The sequence below is a fragment of the Argiope bruennichi genome, chromosome 9 (genome assembly GCF_947563725.1).
Source record: "Argiope bruennichi chromosome 9, qqArgBrue1.1, whole genome shotgun sequence".
In the NCBI taxonomy this organism is placed as follows: domain Eukaryota; kingdom Metazoa; phylum Arthropoda; class Arachnida; order Araneae; family Araneidae; genus Argiope; species Argiope bruennichi.
In genome coordinates, this window is record NC_079159.1 from 106,334,483 (window position 1) to 106,357,587 (window position 23,105).

At 26.1% G+C, this 23,105-nt stretch overlaps 2 protein-coding genes across 6 annotated transcripts in view; both read right to left on the reverse strand.

Annotated features, from left to right (window-relative positions):
- Nucleotides 1–4,143, reverse strand: part of LOC129985255 (protein MTSS 1-like) — a 52,360-nt gene extending 48,217 nt beyond the window's left edge. For both annotated transcript variants that reach the window (XM_056095214.1, XM_056095213.1), the window contains exons 1-3: nt 3,630–4,143; nt 2,848–2,909; nt 1,547–1,620 (exon numbers count right to left, since the gene is read on the reverse strand). In XM_056095214.1, the coding sequence (XP_055951189.1) occupies nt 1,547–1,620; nt 2,848–2,909; nt 3,630–3,704 (211 nt within the window). In that variant the 5' untranslated portion in view covers nt 3,705–4,143. The remainder of the gene's footprint in view (nt 1–1,546; nt 1,621–2,847; nt 2,910–3,629) is intronic.
- Nucleotides 4,144–8,634: 4,491 nt separating this feature from the next.
- Nucleotides 8,635–23,105, reverse strand: part of LOC129984762 (protein VAC14 homolog) — a 41,103-nt gene continuing 26,632 nt past the window's right edge. For 2 of the 4 annotated variants that reach the window (XM_056094716.1, XM_056094714.1), the window contains exons 11-16: nt 22,358–22,584; nt 19,747–19,921; nt 13,863–13,981; nt 12,233–12,312; nt 10,993–11,152; nt 8,635–9,018 (exon numbers count right to left, since the gene is read on the reverse strand). In XM_056094716.1, the coding sequence (XP_055950691.1) occupies nt 8,904–9,018; nt 10,993–11,152; nt 12,233–12,312; nt 13,863–13,981; nt 19,747–19,921; nt 22,358–22,584 (876 nt within the window). In that variant the 3' untranslated portion in view covers nt 8,635–8,903. The remainder of the gene's footprint in view (nt 9,019–10,992; nt 11,153–12,232; nt 12,313–13,862; nt 13,982–19,746; nt 19,922–22,357; nt 22,585–23,105) is intronic. The other 2 variants (XM_056094717.1, XM_056094715.1) reach the window with 2 other exon arrangements.

A 23,105-nucleotide genomic window follows, 5' to 3' on the forward strand; every position in this document is an offset into this window, starting at 1 on the left:
CAATTTCTGGCTAGTTTTCCAAATGCCCTAGAGATCAAATTTTTATTGATGAGTTCAGGTATATTTTTTATATGGTCAAAATTCAAGGGCAGTTTCTTGGGCCTTTCTGGAGGAAAAAAAGTATAAATTTGAAAGTGTCTTGATACTTTTGAGTAAATAGTGCAAGAAAACAAGCTCAAATTATTAAAATAAATGTCAAGCTAAATATCTTTCATTTATTTCTAGGACTTCTCCAAATAATTAATTTTAAAAAATTAAGTTCTTTTTAATATTTCAAATGGTCAATGGTTTCAATGGCACAAAAAATGAAATTTTGCTATTACATTATTTTATCACACTATCACTTATATTTACAAATATAAAATTATAGTGTTTCAATAAATTAAAAATACAAATGAATATTACTACATTTTTATTTAATTATTTTGAATAACAATATCACTCCTTATACTTTAAAAGCAGAATTAGCTGCGTTGCCTAAGAATTTCAATATTCAAAATAATGGATTAATTATAATAATGAGTAAAAAAAATTTAAATAAAAAAAAATTTTATAAAGTGATTTTTGAGAAAGAGGCAAATGTACTGTGCTTATGAGTATATGGAATTCTTTATTTTTGATAAAATCAATTTCTATAACTTCCTGCAAGATTTATCAAACTATGTAAATTTGTTCCGAATATATTCCTTTTTAAGCAGTAAATCTCTGCTAATGACTCTGAACTACTTAACACCCAATCTAACATATCACAAGAGAGAAAATTTTAAAATTTACCTGCTTTATTTCTAATCTGAATCTTACTTTAGTTTAATTAGATTAGAATCTTGTTTTGAGCCACATAAAAGATGTTTCATTTCCGGTCTTATAATTTCATGCTATGGTATGCTAATAATAAAGGTTGCCCCTCCTTTCTTTTCAGATTTTTACATCATAGTTACAGGAGGACCTTTACAAGATGGATTAAATGTATATACACAACAAAAAGTTTACTGAACTGGGTTTTGAATTTCTGACAATCTGCTATAACTTTCATAAAATTATTAGTTTCAATATTATTCCACATCTTCATTCTTACTTTCAAATTGAAATGGTTTTAGCTTATTTATAGCCTTTAATTATGAAATATGCCACGACTGCTGAAATTTAAACCACTGATTTAACTATTCTTATGTTTAATTGGTGTTTATTATTATTATTATTATCATTTTCAAAAAAATTCTGCAGTTGACACTGCATTCTTTCATTACTTTTACAAAGAAGAAGAATAAATAAGACAAATTATAGGGGTTTTTTTCAAATTTATTTCAATATAAATATTTACAAATATTTAAACTTGAAATAAAAGCGGCAATTATTCATTAAATTATCTATTATGCTGAAGAAATTTATTGAATAAAAATGCATTATTAAAACTGCTAGTTTGAATATGAAACTGCAAAATAACATTTTCAAAAGTATGATATCAAGCTGATAATTAAGATTTAATATTTCAGCTAAAGTAAAAGATCTTCCATGATTAAATAAAAATATTCCACAAATTACTCACCTCTAGTGCTAGTAGCCATATCGGCTATTTTTTGAAAGGAATCCAAAAAAGATGTAGAAGCCAATATAGTTGACCTGCAATATTTTCAAATGTTTAGTTACTAACTTGGAAAAAAAATTCATTAATATAACTAATTATTAGTTAATCAAGATTAATGTTACTGTAATTGATTTTATATAATAATTAGTAATATAAAAGATTAAATTTCCCATTATTTTAACTTACACTTGGATGATTTAATTTATAGTTGAAGAGTTTCTTTTATACCACTAAAACACAAGATGTTTTAGGATTAGGCACATGTTGATAGACCAAATATTAAAGAATCCATTATAATCTATTATTCTTTTAAATGGAAATTGACCAATAAGAGATATCAAATTAATATGAACTAAAAAATTTAACTAATAATTTTAAGATGAATTTCATTTTTTAAATCTAAAATGATTCTTTGAGAGTTTAGTTTAGCTTAGATAAACAATTCATTTGTACGTTTAGGACGCAATTTTAAAATAGGGGTGAGATAATAAGCTTAATACTTGTATTGGTATCTTCTTCGGCAAACTTTTATAACAGCAAGAACACATTCAGTATTTAAATAAAGATATTTGTAACTTCTAAAATATATTTAAATGGAGAAATTTGAATGCAAATATCATCAATATAATATAAATCTAAAAGTAGTATACTATTATTGACCTTTTATGCTATTTCAGAAAATATAGAGAAAACAAAAGATTTTCATCAAACATCATTGCAAGAAAATTCTATATAAAGCTATATTTTAATAACACTTTACCTTATTTTATACAATAAATTAAAAATCCAAGTATTAGTGGATATTTAATTTATTTTTAAATTCATCTTTTTTTTCCCCTGGGAGGATAAAATTTTTGAAATAGTTCACTTTAAAAATATTGTTATTATATATTATATTATGTTATAACATATAATAACATAATATAAACAAATTAATATAAACAACATAAAAGCATATATATTTTTAAAATACATCTTTCATACAATACAAATTTTTAAAAAAAGCTTGCAATTAATGACATATAAACAATATCTTTCTGCATCAAATGCAGTGAATCCTATTAAAAAAAATTACATATTTAAATCCCCCCCCCCAAATTACAATCCAGAATTTTTTTCTGACATTACTACATTAAAGAATCCTTAATAATTTTTAAATTTTTTTCAAGGGCATTTTCCCCCTTTTTTATTTCCAAGTTTGCAATAAAGATTTTTATAATTTTTTGTTCATATTTTCAGAACTATAAAACCACTGTACATACCTTAACTGGCCATGAAACTTGCTGGCTTTGAAGAGAAAATCTTCCCATATTGGTGCACTATTCTAAAATAAAATAATAATAATTATTATTAATGTTTTAAACATATGAAAAATTTAAATTAAATCAGAAGTTATATAAAAAAGTAAATCAGGTATATTAAATTACTCAAAATATTAATTCCTGTCATATAAAATACAAAACATAAAACACAATGTTATAAATGATTTAAAACAATTTATTTCAAATTATATTCACGCATCATAAAATTTTAAAAATCTGAAATTACTCACATCAGAAATAAAACGAATATATTCATGAAATCCAAAAGGCTATTTAGTTCTTAGTTCAATTACAGGGCTATTTTTTTTTTTAGTTTTAAAAATAATGAGCATTTTTTTTAATATTTAAAATTAAATATAGATTACAAATATTCAAGTTTATTTGGTTTTGAAATCATCCAGCATCAATTAAATGACAAAAAAAAAATTATTGATTACATTTAAAGAATTAAATTCTGCATTTTTTTTCCCATGCCATATAGTGAAATGGATAATTATTGCTCTCTAATTACATATAAATTTTCTGAATTTTTTAAAATTTGTAATATTGCAAAAAATGTTACATTTATTAAAAGTACATATGTCACAAAGATGCAATTAAAATAGGAATTACAATGCATATAAAAAAGGTTGTATAAAAAGTAAAATGAAACTTTTTTGTTTCTTTAATTTAACAGAAGTGTACAAAATTAAATATATATATATATATATATATATATTTACCTTAAGATCGGATATAATATGTTGAAATAAGCCTCCTAAGGCACTAAATTCTCTTTCCACAGCCGGTTCCATCATGTAACGTAACACACTCACAATATCGTAAAATACAGTTGATCTACATGCTTGTAAATTTAGCACAGATTGTAAAACCACACGTCGGATCACCGCGAAATAAAATGCACATATTGGTCAGTCACAAATAATATTTTGTAAAACACCTTTACTGCCCAAATATAGAACAATGTAGTAAGAGATAAAATTTTTATCTCTTGTTCCGAAATAAGCATGATTTCAATACACTGAAAATATGATGCGTAAGATTTACTGCTCTGATTCTCACCATTATCGCAAATATTAATACTCAAATAAATGAACCGGTGGACTGATTGCAAATCTTTGGACGGATCTTGACAACAAAAAATATCACGTTGTCAAAATGCAGTGATCAATACAATGCAACTTTAAAAATATAGAAAAGAGCTTAAGAGGATCTCTCTCTCCCCAGATTCGCATCTAGCAGAAGCGAAAACTGACACACAAACAAACAGTATTTTTATTTCACTTCATTTGATGCATGGGAAAGATCGATCGATTATAATCGATTAGGCAAATTAAAGAATCAGAATTTAAATAATCGATAAATCGTATTATACATTCTAAATGCATCTTAATAAAGAATAATAAATAAAATTGATGCTAGAAGTGACAATTTGAAATTTCTGAGGAATACGAGCTACGATTAGTTTAAGCAGATTTAAAATGCGAGAAAGAACCTGAAGATTATATGAACTTTAATTTGTACATTTTCAGGGAGATAGCTGCTATAGATTGAAATGTTTATTTTCCCCAGAACTGTATGTTAACATATTAACACGATATCCTCATGAAATTAGCAACTTTCAGAACAATAAACAATTTCATGTATCATACAATATCGGAAACAGGGTAGGGAAGCTATAAGTAAATTGTAGATAATTTTACAAATTCTTAGAAGAAAAGAATGTCTATCTAATTAGTACAAGATATTCTATATATCAATGGGGATTCATATGATGTAGTGAAAATATTTTAGCAATATTATACAAAATCTTATGATTTTAGAAAGCGTTCATCACATCCTAACTTTCATATCCTTCTTATTGCCTTATTTTCTGATATTTCAACTTCTACTCTTTTACTGTAAGTAACATTTTTCCACTGTAGTATCATATGGAAATTCAGAAAAGGAATAAGGACGGATAATTAAATAGAAGAAAGAGAAAAATAAGCAAATACCGATGAAACTCAATGCCTCCAAATTATTTTAAGGACAGAATTGTTATTTTCAGAGTTAAATTAAAATAAATGAATGAATTCTGATTTCAGAACTTTAGGAAGAAAAACGGGTTTTTAGAGTTTAATCTGGTCCTGAAAATGAAGTGATGGCTCATTCATCTTCATCAATTGTATAGCATGAAGTATTAGAAAGCAGACTTCTTCGCCCTTTTGTTTACGCAATCTTAGTACAAAATGTCCAATAATAGTGTTGTGATATTTTTACAATATTGTCTGTCGTTCAGAGTATCATTAAACGCGTCAAGCATATAGCATACAATGGGTTATGAAATATATTTCTGTCGTATCCTAAAACTTGACCTCATCGTATTTCCGTCAGTCAATACTCACTTTGGACGAATTCATGCTAAAAGTCTTCTTAAATACTGAAATAAATAAACAAAAAAATAGAAGATTAATTCCCTCATCTCAAGAAATTTGCATCAGACTTTCAACATCTTCAGTTTCTCATTTGTTTTACTTTCACAACTATCTTAATAAAAATAAAGGACAAACTCTAATCGGTATATTAACCTAAAAAATTCATTCTTTTAACAGTTTCCTGCAGCATGTCCAAAAGCGTAAATTCCAAGCAACCAATTGATGAAATTAAAAATGTCATACATTGAAAGCTTTGGAGCAGTAATTGTAATTAGTCAGAGATGAAGGCCACAAAACTTTTCCTACTAGCACAAAATACTCAACAACAAGATATCTTCACGATATTGTCCAGTATTTAGAATATCGTGGAGATATCGTACAAGAATCTTGTGCTAATGGGTCGAAAAATATATAATCCAAGTATATATATATATATTCCACCTTTCTTGCCGTGTATAAAGAACTGATGAACGAAGGTGGATACCGGATATAATGGCTCGCACTGGATTAAAAATTAGATCTGATTGCACTTCTGAAGAGAAGCTTTATTTAGTAGAAAAGGTGTCTTTAAGGAGTTCAAAGAAAAATTTTTTATTTCTAATATATATATTTTTTTATTAGCACAATATACACTATATCCACGATATAAGGGGATATTTTAGTTTGCTATGAACGTGCAGTTTGGAATGCGGATTTAACACAATGTAACGACAAGAAAATTAATTCACTGCTTATTGAAACACGATGGTGTAATGAGTATAAGTGCTAATCAGGATGCGACAATCTTTCGCTTCCTTTGTCATATTTGGCTTTAAAAAGTGACATAAGCGCATTTCTCTAGAGAGAGTTGAAGGCGCCCGGAATATAATTTTTTTACCATCTACAATCGTTACAAATGGTTCAATAAATACGCCAGGGCATGGCGTTATCTTTTCGATCAGTCATATTTCTTAAAAAAAAAAAAAAAAAAATGCTATAATTCACTGTTTTGCTGCGATGACACCCGGACATCACCCTTTTCTTCCCGTTCGGTATGCTATTGGTATTCGTACTTACCTTTATTGTTACAGCATAGTTGAAACATACCAGTTTTGTTCGTTTATGGAGATATTCTCTTCTATGAAGATATTCTTCAAGTGAAGAATTATTTTTAAAAGATATGTCTTTAAAAACATATATTCAGCCAGTGGTATGGTAATAATGTGCGTAAAAAATTCATATTATGGATAGTAAAATTTGCAAGATAAAATATCAGATAATGTATTACAGCTCTTATAAAGAGAAGAAGCAAAAAGACGGGGAACAAAATGATGATTCTGTTCTAAAATGCGTTCTACTCTATTTTCCCAAATGGCGATTTTTATTTCAAAATAATAAAGAAATTAATCAACAAAATTGATAACCTAGCTACCCTAAAATCTGGATTTTAGGGTAGCTATGTAGGTTATTAATTTTGAGGATTTCTTTCTTTAATTCTTTAGAGTTTAAATTTCTAAAACAGTACAATAAATTGTTATTTAATGCACAAAAACATTCAGAATATATTCTAAGAACAAAGCAAAACAGACTGTTAGTCAGAAGATTAATAGATAAAATTTAGGACAGATTGTTTTCTCAAACTTATTTACGATGATTTATATAGAGTTATATTTTGTCTTATATGAATTAGATTTGATTCCTTATTTTTTTTCTTTCAGCTTCGAATATTGTTCCTAATATATTCTATGCTGCCATGTAATTAATAAGATAATGTTAGGCAGATAATATTATTGAATAATAGCAATGATAGTAAATAATATTGCGATTTATAAATGGAAACAAACAAAAGAAAGAAAAAGAAACTAATTCTAATACGTCTCAAAACAAGGGGGAGGCAACTTCAGAAATTGATTGCATCATTCATGTGACAAAAAGCAGTTTTCAATCTGGATTGTCAATTATATTTAAAGGTTGATAATAATACTATTAATGATCGGTTCAACTTAAAGAACGGATAGCTGATGAGTTTATATAGAGATGCATATACTAGAATAGAAATCGATACATCAGAAAATGTGAGAAGCTGGCAATAAAAAATTCCCAAAGCATTCTTAATAGTTTCAAAAATTTGAAGAAACTCTCGATTTACTTCAAAAAGAGTTACAAATTTCCAAAAGAGTCTAAAGTCTAGTGAGGAATGTAATCTACCAACAAAATTAAAAATAAAAATATAATAGCTTATTAAGCATCAATTTTACAAGAAAAAGGTAAAACACAGTAGTAAGATGAATGACACTGACATAAAACTGATTCTCTTTTATGACAGATTTTTATTATAATACTAATAGGATATTACGGATATTGGTTTTATTTCATTTTATTTAAATGAGATATAATTTTATGCACATGATTCCATTAAGTTGTTTGACATTAAAACAATTTATTTTAATTGTCTTGCTTACATTCTGTTTTTTGTAATGCGATTAGTCCCATAGCATCATAGCGATATTAAAAAAGTAAATAGTCTGCTCATTTATCTTCTAAATTTTTGTGATATTGTCGTTTTTTTTTTTTATTAGTCTTACAAATTACACAGATATTAAACAAAATTCAGAAGCAAATCATGAGATTATATATTGGTTGAAACAATGGAAACGGTTTGAATTTTAAAGCAAAAATATTATTGAAAATTAGGGGGGGGGGAATAAAAAGAATGCCACAATTAAAAAAATAACATGAATATTAAATTGGTATTATTAAAAATACATTATTTTTTTTGAAATGGTGTAAAATTGATTTTCAGGAAATATTATTTTTTGGAATTATTGCAAAAAATGGCAAAATTTGGCTTAATTTTTAAATAATTAAAACTCTAATCAAAATTTTAAAAAATACTTTGATATGCATAGTTACCTGCACTCTCCAAGGTATAAGTGTGCCAAATTTGATAGTTCTAAGCCAAATGAGCTGTACAGCGCCAATACACGCATATTCATTTTTATTATATGTGGACCAATACATAAAAAATATATTTTATTACTTATTTTTATTGAAACAGCGTTTTTTTAGCTTTTGTTTCTGAGTAAATTAAATTTGCACTCTGTTATATGCACATTTAAGATTTGACATAGAATTTTGTGCACTTTTCATCAATCCCGGCAAAAAACAAAACTTTGAAGTATTACTGCACTAAAAGAAAACTGAGAAGCCTTAAGTTATAATTGATTTATTTTAACAATAATTGCAAAATAATACATCTGAGCTGAAAACATTTTATGTATGCAAACATCACGCAAATAAATGAATTCATACATAAAAATCGACAGTTTCAGTTTCAAAATAATAAATCACAAAAACATATAAAAATAGAATATATGAAAGAATAACAATAAAATGATAAATTTGATTAATATTAATTATACTATAAAATACAGACAAACTGAACAAATGATTGAGAATTATAATAAATGGATTATAATTTAAAATATTCAAAAGCACTAAAAGAAATTGCTTATGAATTCAGTACAAAGATGATAAAACTTTTTACATTAGATAAATATTGGCTTTGATTACAATTAAAATATACATTATTTACAATCGTCATTTCCACAGTAGGTTCTTTTTTTCTTTCTGTCTTCGATCTTGAACCTCTTTAAAGTGTTTTAAAAGTTCATCATAATTGATGAATGATGGAGGTTTCCGCTCATCCTTGGGCCTGAAACAAATATACAAAATTTAGATGCTTATCAATTTTTTTAAACATATAGGTGTAAAACAATATGCAATTTTCATATAATTTTTCGATTAATAAAGAATAAAAGATTCTTGAAACCCTAGTGAGGGTTTTAGTTCATGATGGCTCTAAAATGAATTGCAATGGAGCTAAAATAGTTGATAAATAAACATACTCTCCAACATTGGTTACTCAGTCATCTGTAGTACTTACGAATATATTACATATAATGAAATATCCCAATATATTACAATACATTACCAATATATTACATATAATTCAGAAATATCTATTATTCAAGAATAGATTTTTTCCAAAATTTTTAATTCATTAAATATTTTCAAACAATATTCAAAATTATTTGACTGACATTTATTATTGACTACATATAGATGTGAAATAATTTTATTTAAAAAAAAATCACAAAACATGATTTTATTGGTCAAATCAACACTATTTGCTAAACATTTACACTTTTTTTTTTTTTTAATTAAATAGCAAGCAGTTTTGCTTCCTTATAATCATTTTTACTCAATTTCATATCATAACTGCCATCATATTCATTTTTGTTATGAGCAGCATTTCCAATGTTTTGTAATCATGTTGAAGTGAGATTTCAGTTTTTAAAAAAAATTATGCTAACAAATTTTTCACTACCATTACTGCAAGCATTGAGGAGTCAGGAAGAGTGTATTCTTGGTGTTCTCGCAGTTTTCTGTAATAGCCATCCATTATTTTTCACTATATTTCCATAACTCATAACAGTTTTCATCTAATTTCCATAGCTGTTGGAAAATATGATAGACAAAACTGGGACGAGACTATGATGAAATGATCTTTGTAATAATAGACAAGACATTTTATTCAAAAGAGTATTTTCTTGTTTTATTATCATTCGGTGTCTGTTTGCTCTTCAGATTTCTATGATTCAGTTTTCATGTAGTTACAACTTAGATAAAGGGATCACCAAACTTGGCATATTGAAAACAAAATCTTAACAAATGGAGAAATAACATTAATTTTTCCAACAAAAGGGGTTGGATTTGTTACACAAGATTACTGAATTATAATAATCAATTTGAAAACTAAAACAACTTTTTTCCATAGTTGCCCTGTAATATAAATAGAAAAGAAATTTAGAAATTACTTAGAGAAAATGTCAATACAAAGTTAAACATAAAAAAGCTGCTTATTTTACCAAAGCATTGAGACGTTTTGACAATTTTTCTTATTATTCAAATTCAAACTCACATGAAAAAGCAGCTTATACCGATTATTCAATTTCATGAAGAGGAGTTTCTATCATTTTTGCCATTAGAAGATTGAAAAAAGTATTAATATAATCACAAAACTTTTTGTAATGTCATTTTATACAATATAAATGTAAATTTTATAGTAAATTTCTTTCAATTGTCAAATTAAAATCCCATATTAAAATCTCTCTTGCCTACTAAAGCAAAATTCCAAATCTTTCATTTCCTTTTCATCTCTTTGCAGTATACAATTACAAAATGATTCTAAACTTAAATAATTACAAATGCATAAAAAAAAGTTTAGGATTAGTATTGTAGAGAAACCAAAAAGCAACAGAACATAATTATTTTACAGAAATAATGAATGACATAACAGTGAGCTGAGTGGCATCATAATGTAACTATCAAGACTTTTCAAGTCATTAAGAAAATATAATTAACATAACTGCAGCATCCATACTATAACAGTTCCTGATGTCAAGTAATATTTGACACACTGCCCTACCAAGACTGGAAGTTCCAATTGCTGCAAGCATAGGCCTATACTGCTACTGCTTATCATTTTATAAAAATAATATCCTAGAAATTTTTAATATACCTATTTGTAAAGAAAAATGCTGAAAATAAATATAAGCAATGATGGAAACATCTTACATAAATCAATCAATAAGATGCTAAGAAATAATTAAGAAAATTAAATTACTTTGTTTTCTGAGGTGGCATGAGTTGAACATTTGGCACACAAGCCAATCTATGCCTTAATGTATGGAATGCATCACTTTGAGGAAGAAGCATCAACAAACCATATAAGCTCTTCACCAAATATGGGTTTTGTTGGGGATCCAAAAGCTGCAGCCTCAAATCTGTTAAAAAAATTTTAAATTCACTTTTGATAGGTTTGACTACAAGATAAATATTTATGGGAAAGTGGTATAAAACACATTTTAATGAGGTATATTCAAGTAATTATGCATATCATTTAACTGTATGCTCTCTAGCAATGTATTAAAATACAATGTTGTAAGCTATAAAGACAAGAAGGACATTTAAAAATTAAACTTGGTTAAATGCACCTTACTCAGATAAGATGATCCCATCAATTCCAAATTTCAAAATATTTCATATTTATCTTAGGAAATTATATTCTATAGAGTTATTCAAAGAATAATAATATTAAGAAAATTAAAACACTATTTTTGAAAAATTATAGCAAATAACTGAAACTTCAAAAGAAATGATATGAAAACACATAGAAATAAAAATTACATTTTAGAAAAAATATGTAATGAAAATAAAGCAAACAGATATAAAATTGTTATTAACTAAACAACTAAAACAATTTATAACTGATAGGAGAAAAATTCAAATTGAAGTATATTAGAGAATTCCACCTATGGAAAATAAAATTTATCCAAATATAAATCATATCAAAAACTCAGAAGGCATCAAATAATCATGATGCACTTTAGAAATCAGCAGGCAGAGTATATAGACTTATAATGGTCGATTAAACTCATTTTATTATTTTTTTATCACTAATACATTTTTTATATCAGAAATTCTCATTACTTTACCATACAAGTTTTAAAATAATACAATTAATAAAGTAATTTTCACCTTAAAATTGTCAGAAATATTTCTAGGCCCAACATTTTAAAAATATCAATTCAGACATTCAATTACAAATAATAATATTTTATTTTAAATAATAAATTTAGGTAAATATTCACTTCATCGAGAATGCTCTAATTTTAAAATAAAATAATTCTTTTTAATCAAACGCAAGTAATTAAACAGAAAAGATCTCAACATAATAAATTTAATTTGAATAATAATGCAATACTTACAATTGAAGCTAGCAAAAAATACTTTCTCTTCTATAATGAATGTATATAACCATAAGTAATTATAATATTGAATAAGAAATATTATATGTAACTTACATGTAAAAATAGGAGATTCTATAAGCTGCACTAATTTGTCAATTTCTGTCAAAAAGTCAACAGTGACTTCAATGTCACCACTATATTGATATTAAGGTAAAACTGTAATACCTTTTTACAAACTAACTGATTTTTAATTGATATCTGAATTTAAATAAATGAATGAATAACTTTAAGTTTAAAAATTATGAATGGAATGAAGACATGAAATAAAAAATAGTATGAAATTTTTAATATAAAATAAGAACTTCACTTATTTTAATATATTACATTATTTATAATAGAAATAAGAAAATAATTCATACTTTTCTGTATATGCAAGAGAAAATGTTAAGCATAGAGAGGAATAAAATGCTTTTCAAAAGGTTTTTCTTTCATTCATTTGTTTTTAAATATTCCTTGCTCAAAAGAGAACAGAAAAGAGGGGGAAAAAATCAAGATCTGAAACCCTGAAAGCGTTTGAGATTTCCTCATAACTTTCTCCACATTGTGCAGCATAATAAAGACAAGTAAAATTTAATCACAAATATGAAAGAGCACATAAAAGTTTATACTTAATCATGCCCATTTACGAATGTTCATATAGAAAAGTATGCAAGTGAATCGTTTTGACACTTCCAAAACGAATAACTATTTATTTATTCGTTTTTTTTTTTTTTTTTTTTTTGTATTTGAGTTGTTTCAATGCATGTGCCATAATTAGCCTTTCAAAAAAGAAAAGAAAAAAATTTTTTTTCTACATTTCACAGGAAAAGAAAAGAAAATCCTCCTGATATCGTGTTTCCTTGAAGGTGGCTACCTTTGTTTATGTATGTTTTGCACCACCAAGAACTGAAACCCACTTTTACCTCACATTTGTAAATTCGTTCAAGCTTGTCAACTCAATTTTTAAATTTATTCACATACTTTAATTCGGTTGTAAACCTATTTGATAAATGATTGCCAGTATGCACATGGCAAATATTTTAGAATTTGCTTATTATGTTATGCACTCAGACTATTCCAATTACTATTATATCTATATTTAGGCTTAAAATATGAAGTAGAAATTTGAAATTCAGTTATGAATAATTAAGTATTTCTACTTGACTAAATCAGTAGAATTAATATAAACATGTCCACATACATTTTGAGATAATTTTCTGCTTAATAAAATTTTTCCTCTTTTTTGTTTCATTTACATATCAATGAATAAACACAAGGGCAACGATTCTATAGTTATTCTTCAATGGAACTAGATAATATCAGTTAACATACAAACATTAACATCATTGGAATAAAAAATATTCCAAGTTCTATATTAAAAAAAGGATTGATGAAATTACTTTATTTTCAAATTAAAATAATGGCTTCAATTATACTGAAGTATTTTACTTGGAGCATTTCAACAACATTGAATTCATTAAAAATGTGCTAAATTTTACATGTTACTTATTTTGCAAACTTTGCTTCTCTTTTCCAGAGGAGAAAAGAAATAGAAAATGATAAATAAATCTAAAAAACAAAACAAAACAAAAAAACATTCGATACATTTCTAGAAACTATTAAATTATCCCCAACAAAAAGATTGCATTTGATAATTTGTACTTATTTTAGGATATTTTATCTTTCAAAGGGGGAAAAAGGATACAAAGTTTGTAATAAATCACAGGCATGTTTGTACGTTTGAGCCAATAAACACAGGGAGACAGTAGCCACCGGACTATGACACCAGGATCTGTAGAGACAGGCAAATAATGACCAGCTATTCTGAAATTTGAAGAATGGATTTATTTAATAAGTCTTTATAATATATAACAAATATTAACTTAAGTCTTGACAATCCAAACCATTCACTTTTTTAGAAGCATAAAGAGAGAGAGAAAGAGATATACTGCAATATAATTCACTATAAAATTAAATAACTTTTAAAATGACAAACAAATTTTTAATGTAATGAAGAAACTACCCAAGCAGCAAGAGAAGTCGCTAAACGATTGGCCAAGCATCGCATCCATCTGATATACACCGCCCGTATTTTGCCAATGTCACCTTTGCATTGGCGCGACATCGGATTCTGACCATATTTTTTTCTGTCGCCTCTGAAGATCGCTTTTTCATCGGGGCGAACTCCTACGGCGACTTAGTGAAAAAGACCGTCTCAAAGCAATCGGCCCATAGTCGCCTCGATGTCGGGAAAGTTGTTTTTCCTAGGCGGCGCTATGCGAATATATTTTAGAAATTTCCCATGAATCACCTGGCGTGTATTGGATTTTGAAATTCAACCAGCAACGTACTGTCATTTCAAGAAACTTGGTAAGTGTAAAGTATTTATTATTATATATTTGTAAATAATATATTATTTATTCTAAATAGTGAATAAAAATTTTTATTTTTGTTGAAGCCGTTCGAACTTGTTGCTTACCTGAAACATGGAGTTGCACGTGATATTATTAGCGTTAGGCGTAAGCGACCATTATCATTTCTTTTCTAGTTTGTATTCTTTTCAAGTGATTTTATTTCTTATCTTTTTTTGTGTGTGTGTTCTTAAATTATTGCAGATATTTTTCCATTTCATTTACAATGCCTTTCCTTTTGTTAACAACAATTTCTAATGAAAAAAGTTTTAAAAAATATTAAATTGCGTTCTTATGTTTTGCTTTTGCAATAACATTTGTGTTATTATTTTTATTTCGACATAAGGCTAAAAAAATAGATTAGCAGAATATATTTATTGTAAATTTCAAAAAAAAAAAAAAAATCTTTAAAACTTGCAATTATGTAGTTATTTTTCAATACTCTTATGTGAATAGTTTATAATTATTTCACCTTTCATGAAATAGTAACATAAATTTTACACCCATTAGTTTATATTATTTTTCTCTATTGTCCTAAACATTATTATAATATTTGCCTATAATAGTGCATTATCAGATTGAAAACATTATCAAGCTTATGAAGTTCTATAAGACTTTTACTCCTTAATTACATATCTCCAATTGTCAACAAATATTTTATTTGTACTTTTAAAAGAAGTGAAAGCTCAATCATTATTCTAATTAAGGAATATGTTTTTTAGGTTCATCAAATCTGCAAAAAGAAGAGTGAACTTGAAGAAAAGTATATGTATAATTCTTTATATGTATTACCAGCAAAATATGAAATCCAGTATTCTATAGAATGCCCAAGCATTGTATGTAATGCCTAAAACAAGCCAGTAATGTATGAAACAATTTGTATTCCATACATTTTCTAAGCATTCTATAGAATGCCAAATGACAACCTGGCAAAGTATGAAATACATCTCTCATTCAATTTAATAAAAATTTTGTGCAACCTTTGTTTCAAAACTGAAAATGCAATTAAAGATAAAATAAATTTTAAAATTGATCTATAAATATAAACAAAAAAAATTTTCTCACTATTTTTTTGCAAACTACTGTGCAAGTTTCTATTCCTGACTTCAAAAAAGAGCAAAATATTGGAAGTTATAATTAATGTGATGGAGTATGGTTTCTACCTACTTGGAACATCAGAAGGAAATTTAAAACAATTATATGTGAGACAATTATATGTGAGACAATTATATGTCCCAATTCACTTTATATCCTAAGAACTTGTTTAGAATTGAAGATATTCCAAATCACAAAATTTCTCTCTGGTCAGTTGCAATTACTCAGAGCAGTGGAAGCAATCAAGGATTTATCAGATGTATGTGTTAAAGTGCCAAAATATCTAATGTCTTTTCGTGAAAAATGTAGTAAAACTTCAAAATGTTGCAATGTGATAGGCTTGAATAACAAGTAGGTAAATTTTAATTTCTGATTTTTTTTTATCTGAAAACTTATTTGCCTTAATTAGAAAGGCATAAATTTTGTTTTGTACAACTTTTATTTTTCTATATAATTTGAATAAATTTTTTTTAATGGCAACCTCATTATTTTTTCAGACTGACAATTCAAGTGATTTTAATTTTATTTAGCTTAGTTAATTTTCCTTTTCATTCACAATTTTTCTATGAAAGAAGTTTAATAAAGTATTAAATAACATTTTTATATTTTGGTATTAAATTAACATTTGTGTAATTATTTTTATTTTGACATGAGGCTAAAAAAAAGTTTAGCAGAATGTATTTATTTTAAACTTCAAAAAATAAAAAAAATCTTTAAAACTTGAGATTATGCAGGCACTTTTGAGTACTCTTATATGAATAGTTTCAAATTATTTCACATTTCATAAAACAGTAACATAAATTTTACTCCCATTAGTTTGAGTTTTTTTTTTCTTTATTATCCTAAACATTATTATAAAGTTTGCTTACACAGTCCAGTATCAGAACAAAAATATTATGCTTATGAAGTTCTATAAGACTTTCGCTTGTTAATTACTCATCTCCAATTGTCAACAAATGTTTTATTTGTACTTTTAAATGAAGCGAAATCTCAATTACTATTATAATTGTTTTCTAGGTTCATCAAATGTAATCAAACAGGAAAAATGAAATGTATAAATAAATGTATAATTCTTTATATGTAGCTGAAGATTCAGTTATACATATATATAATATTTATATAAATGTGTGTGGATTTATAGAAATTTCAAACTCTTCAAATATTTCATAATAAATAAAGTTTAAATAAATTTTTTATAAATTACTTTGTGTCAATATTATTTATTCTTGTAAATTATAAGTCATAGTTTCAGGATTTTGCTTGGGTGTATAAGTCATTACAGAAAATTCAGTAAAAAAATTTCAAGTAAATTATTATTTTACCTTGTATTTCTAAAATATTATTTAATGAAGGTCTTTGTAAATAAATTGTTTTGCATAGTTGTTTTTCTTTTCTCCTAAAAATAAAGAGGGGAAAATAATAATTAAAAAAATATTTGTCTAAAGAAATTTTGTATAATTGAAAGTAGTGTTTACATTTTTAGGTATGGAGTTTTTGTGAAATATTCAGAGAATCATAGATCAAATTTGGTTCTTGTGCCATGAAACAAAACCAAACTAATCATAGATTTAAAAAAAATTAGAAATTTGAAGTAAATTGTTAATTTGTGCTTGTAAAATGTTATCAATTGGACATTAGCTAACACTAACATTTGTAATGAGGTATAAAATTTCTACAGTATAAAGTAACTTTGTAAGTTAATAATAAATAAGATTTCGTATAAGTGAAAGAAGTGTTGTATTTTTGTGAAACATATTTTTCAAATATTCAGAGTTAATCATAGATCAGATTTGGTTATTTTGCCACAACTCTAAACCTCACTAAACATAAATTATGAAAATATTAGAAATTTGAAGTAAGTTATTAAATAAGAAGTAAGTTTGTGCTTGTAAATTGTTGTTTATTGAATACACTAACATTTATAATGAGGTTTAAAATTAATGCAATATGAAGTAACTCTATAAATTAATAGTAAATAAAATTTCCTATAATGGGAAGAAGTGTTCCATGTTTGGGTATGGAATTTTTATGAAATATTCAGTGTTAATCATTAATTAAATTTGGTTCTTGTACTACAAAACCAAACAACTAACTATAGATCAAGGAAAATATTAGAAATTTGAAGTAAATTATTAATTTGTGCTCGTAAAATATTTTCTATTGAAGAAACATATAATAGGAATTATATAATTTAGTGTTTTAAACTATTTTTAACCAATGCATTAAATTTTAGGGTGTTAAAATAGGAATTTGTGTTTTATTCATTATTCTTTAGGAATTATTTGTTTATTACTCACATTAAGCAATATAAAAGTGTGTATAGTAAAAAAAAAATATTTTTTTAATATGAATTATATATTTTTCTGTTTCGAATTTTTGTAAAATAGCTTTTAAAAACAGATGATATAGGCAATATATATAATACATCTACTTTTAAATTTCTAATATCAGTTAAAATCATACTGATTAATTATATAATTGAAACTATGATTATGTTATTTCTTCCCATCCATTAAACAATGAAAATAAATAGGAATGAAGGAAATAAATCTTATATGTAGATAGATGTTCAGGGGATCAAATTTAAAATTATTTCAGATGATTTTAACATTTGTTTATTTTTTTAAAGAGCAGTAAAAAAATGTCATTTAAACATTTTATGGGGTAAGATTGTGGTAAAATCTATGCTATAATAATAGTTAAAAAAGTTGGAAGAATTGTTAGAATGACATTTTCCATGAATTTTTTATCAAAAGCATTTTATGGAATTTTAAATTTATCAAAATAAGTAACAAACACTATTATTAATAGGTAAAAGAGAAAAGTAAACTATTCAAATTTTCAGTCTTTTGACAAAATTTTGAAAGTATGATAGTTTTAAATATTATGACACTAGTTTCTAGAGTTTGAGAAAATTGAATAACCACTAAACTAATATTTCAATTTGACACCAGCAAGTGTTCAGAAATAAATTGCCTAATGATTGGTATTTGGTTGCCCTTTGCTAAAACACATGGGGAAATGATTGGTATTGGGTCGCCGATTGTTAAATCACATGGGGAAATGATTGGTATTGGGTCGCCCATCGATAAAACAGGTCGCGAAATGCTTGGTATAACGTCGCCCGTGATAATAACAAGTCGCCAAAGGATCGGCGAATTCGTCGAAAACAAGTCGGGGCGACCATCGCGCGGCGAACCGCCGGGGGACATGATCAATGTCGGGGCGAGATCGGAGGCGATCTCGCCCCAATCTCGCTCGTTCCGTGGGGCGATGCTTGGCCAATGGTTGGCCAACGATCTTTTGCTGCTTGGGTATGAACAATAGTACATATTTTGTTATTTCCTTCCTATAAATGATGCTGAGAATTAAATGTTGGGATACTAATATTGTGAAGCAAAAAATTTCAAGATTTTTATTCTAAAATAGACATGGAAGCATGATAAAAAAAAAAAAAAAATGCAACAAAATTCATCCATGAGCCAAATGAAACAGTTTTTTTTAAAAAATTGTATATGTGTATTGTAAAATTTAAATAAAAATAACTTAGGTATTGATTTAAAAAAATGATTAAACAAACACTTTTCTTACAAGCTTAGCAATCTAAAACATTTTTGGAGAATCAATGAAAATATTGATAAAATTAATAAAATAATAAATAGTATTGTTGAAAATAATATTGATATTAACATTGCATTTCTAAAACTGTAAACATTAGGGATAACTAAGTAATATTCTCAATTTTTTGTTTTTTACTTTTTATTTTAAAAAGAATATAAAAATAATATTTGGGAAAATATTTTCCAAAATCAGAAACTCACTAATATATTATTTACAATTTTAGTTAGTTACCTAACTACAAGTTTTGGGGAAAAAAGGTTTTGTGTATGTATTTTATTTCCATTCCCTAAAATGATGTATTCGGTAACTATAATGATTTGTTCTAAAAAATGCCAAAAGGAGGTACACAATTAAACACATTTCCCTCAATAAGCAATATAGTGGAATTTAAAAAGATAAATAAAATTATAGAAGATCCCAACTCCAAGTCTATATGAAGGAAAAATAAAAATATATACACACCTCAGTTTTTAAATCCTTCAACTGATTTCTAAGATCAAAAAGCTCTGTTGATGTAAGCAATATATTATTCAAAGTATGAACCATCTGACAGGAGAACCGGGCATCATTATAAATGACTAGAATCTCGGACAAAGTGCGATAAATATCTTCAGCATTTAACAAAATGCACAGCTGCCTAAAAGAAAGGAATATGCATAAGTACATTGGGGGTAATCAAGATCAAATAATGTTGAGAAGAAAAACATCTCAGAGCAAATAATATATGCTTAAGATTGCTAGCAAAAGCAGTTACACCTCAAAAACTCTATTTAAAAATTGTCTCTACAGTATATCCAATTCCTATATGAATTAAATGTTAAATGTTAATGTTGAATGTTCTATTACATAGTTTCTTTGTACTATGTATGCACAAAGAAAGATTCTTTCATTTCCTTTACATGCATTATACGAATTTATATTTCAGTATTAATTTAAAGATATTAACTGATTAATGGTAATAAAAAAAAGGGATATTCATATATTTTGTTGAACATTGAGTCATAAAATGAATAAACAAAGTAAGATATTTAAAGTGAATAAGACATGGAGGTCTTTATTTGTTAAGCAACAGTTCTTTTCATTTCTTCTAAACTGAATCTAAAAAGCACTATTAAACTCTGATTCTGCAAAGATTTAAATGTCTTGTATTTTCTTTCCCTATTTTAAAAATATGCATTATTAATATAATTTGATCTTAAATTTTTTAAGCAGGATATAATTTTATTGATAAATTGTTGAGAAAAGAAGTCAAAATTCAATAAATTTTATAATAAAATGAATGATTAAAGAAATACAATTATGCAAAATACCAGTTGAAAATTAGATTCAATAATTCTTTAATGACCACAAGCAATTTTACAATGCAAATCAATAAACTCTTCTGTTTAAGAAGAATACAAAATATTTATATCTATCAGCAACAATTAATCCATTAGGGCTGCAGTTCTTCCAGATATTGTTTTAAAAACTTAGTCTTTTCTTTTTTGAAGTTATTTTTTTTTTCTTGTTGTTCTCGAAGTTCAGTGAACAACACTTTTGACTTTTTTAAAAATTAAAAATCACTCATAAAAAAGTTATGCTAGTAACTTTTTCAAATCAAAATTAGATCACAATTAAAAATCTTGAGCTATTCTGATTAAGGTTTAAAAAAAAAATTAAATAGCATTCAATAAAGATTTTTTTTTCAGCAATGTTAGTTTCAAAGCTAATGAACAACCCCTTAATGCTATGTTAAATAAAATTTTCATATAGAAACTGTAAAAAGTAAATAATATCTATACACAAAAAGATCTATTAATAGCAGTAAATTTATTAAAATTATTGCCAGATTCAATCATTATTCTACAAAATTTCTAATATTCATTTGTGTAGAGTGGAAGTTATAATCCCTTAATGCTTATAGCAATCAACTACTAGTAAGATAAAGGAACAAAATTCAGTGAAAACTGTTAATTTTGCTCAGTTTTATTCCTCACATTTCAAGATAATCTTGCTTTTCAGATCAAGGAGAGGGTGACCAAAATTGCCCTTTCACTTTGTATAATTTACAAATTACATGATTTTAAGTGCACACATTCTTTAATCCCCCATCATATCATTTAGTTCTACAAACTCTTGGCCCAGCCAACAAGCAATGATGTATATTAAACAAGCCAGGATGATGCTTGAGAACATATAAATAATGAAATAAGAGTTATAAAGTGAGGCTACAACAGAAGAAATATAATAGTTTGTCATCAGACAATACAAAGCATATTGTAAGGCAAATAATTTACATGAACAAGTTGTAATTGACAATGAATTCTTACTTTAAACTATTTACAGCTTACTAGCATTATACTGTAAATTATACCAAAAAATAACATAATACCAAAAGTTACAAATTATATGGCCGAGTGCTCCATCTGCGATTTAATGACATATAAAGTACACTGGTACTCAAGCTTAAATAGTAAATATAACCCAATCTTCATTTCAAAAGTTACTCATGATAATGATATTTGGCCCAATCTGCTTCCAAGAATATGAATTATGATATTCATATTAAGACCCAAATTATTATAATGAGTTAGACTCATTAAAGTATGCAAAGACATTAAACTAATTGAAGAAAGAATCTTTCTAAATATGAGACTACCATACCATAGATACAATTAAGGTGTTTTCAAATACGAATGATTTATATTTAAGAAATAAAGCTATAAATAATTTTTAATTAATCCAACAGAAAAATTCACTTTTATTTTCACAAGCATAAATTACGATTAGTTATTATTTTAAGGACAGCTTTGCCCAGAAGCTTTTTTCTTTGTGAATATTTTATCTTTCTTTCTGTGGTATTATCAATTATGAAAAATCAATACCTCAAAAACTACAAAAAAAAAAAAAAAAATGTATCATATACATTGTAATATCAAAAAATCTTTATCAAGACTGCCTTTCATTTTATTATATCATGATTCCTATTGAAAATAGTCAATTGTTGTCATTATTTTAACAAGTAAAATTTTATCAGCATTGTTATTCCAACAATTATTGTTTAGTAGCATGAAGGGAAAATATTTAAAATTACCTAATAATGAAAGGACATTTAATTTCAAACAGCTGACTGTTTGAGTTGAACATATACAGAAGCGATACCATAAAACTGGTAAAATAACTATTCATATCAGAAGGCGGTTTCAATTTTATGTCCTTAATAAAATTGGCAGCTGGCACACTCTCAAGACTAGAACGGTGTTTCAATCCAGCAGGTGACTTGGATATTTCAGCTAAAACTTCTAAGTCTAAAAGTACAACCTGAAAAATTAAAAAGAAAAAAAAAAAAAAAAAAAAAAGAATTAAATTTTTTATACAGAAAAATATAAAAAATAAAAAAATTAAATATTAAAAAATAATAACTTTAGCTAATATAACAAAAAGCAATAATAGAATCTAAAAACTCATGCGTCTTTTTAATTAATATTATATAAAAAGTAAATTAAAATAAACCAGCAATTAAAATTTACAATCGACTAAATCCTCAAAAATATTTAAACTATAAGGAAAAATAATTGATTATAAGGATTAAGAGGATAAGTCAGATTGAAGCATAGATGATAAAAATAATGACTTTATCATTAGTAACACATTTTATGTAAGTGCACTTATTTAAAATAGCAGACTTTTCAGCACAAATATCTTTCAATCAAATTTAAGTGTGATAATGAGAAACATTAGTAGAGTACAATTGAAAACAAACTATTGAAGAATAAACATGGCTGAAATATTTCATTCTAAAAGTTTAAGTACACTCTTAAAAGTCAGTTTTCTCAAAGAGG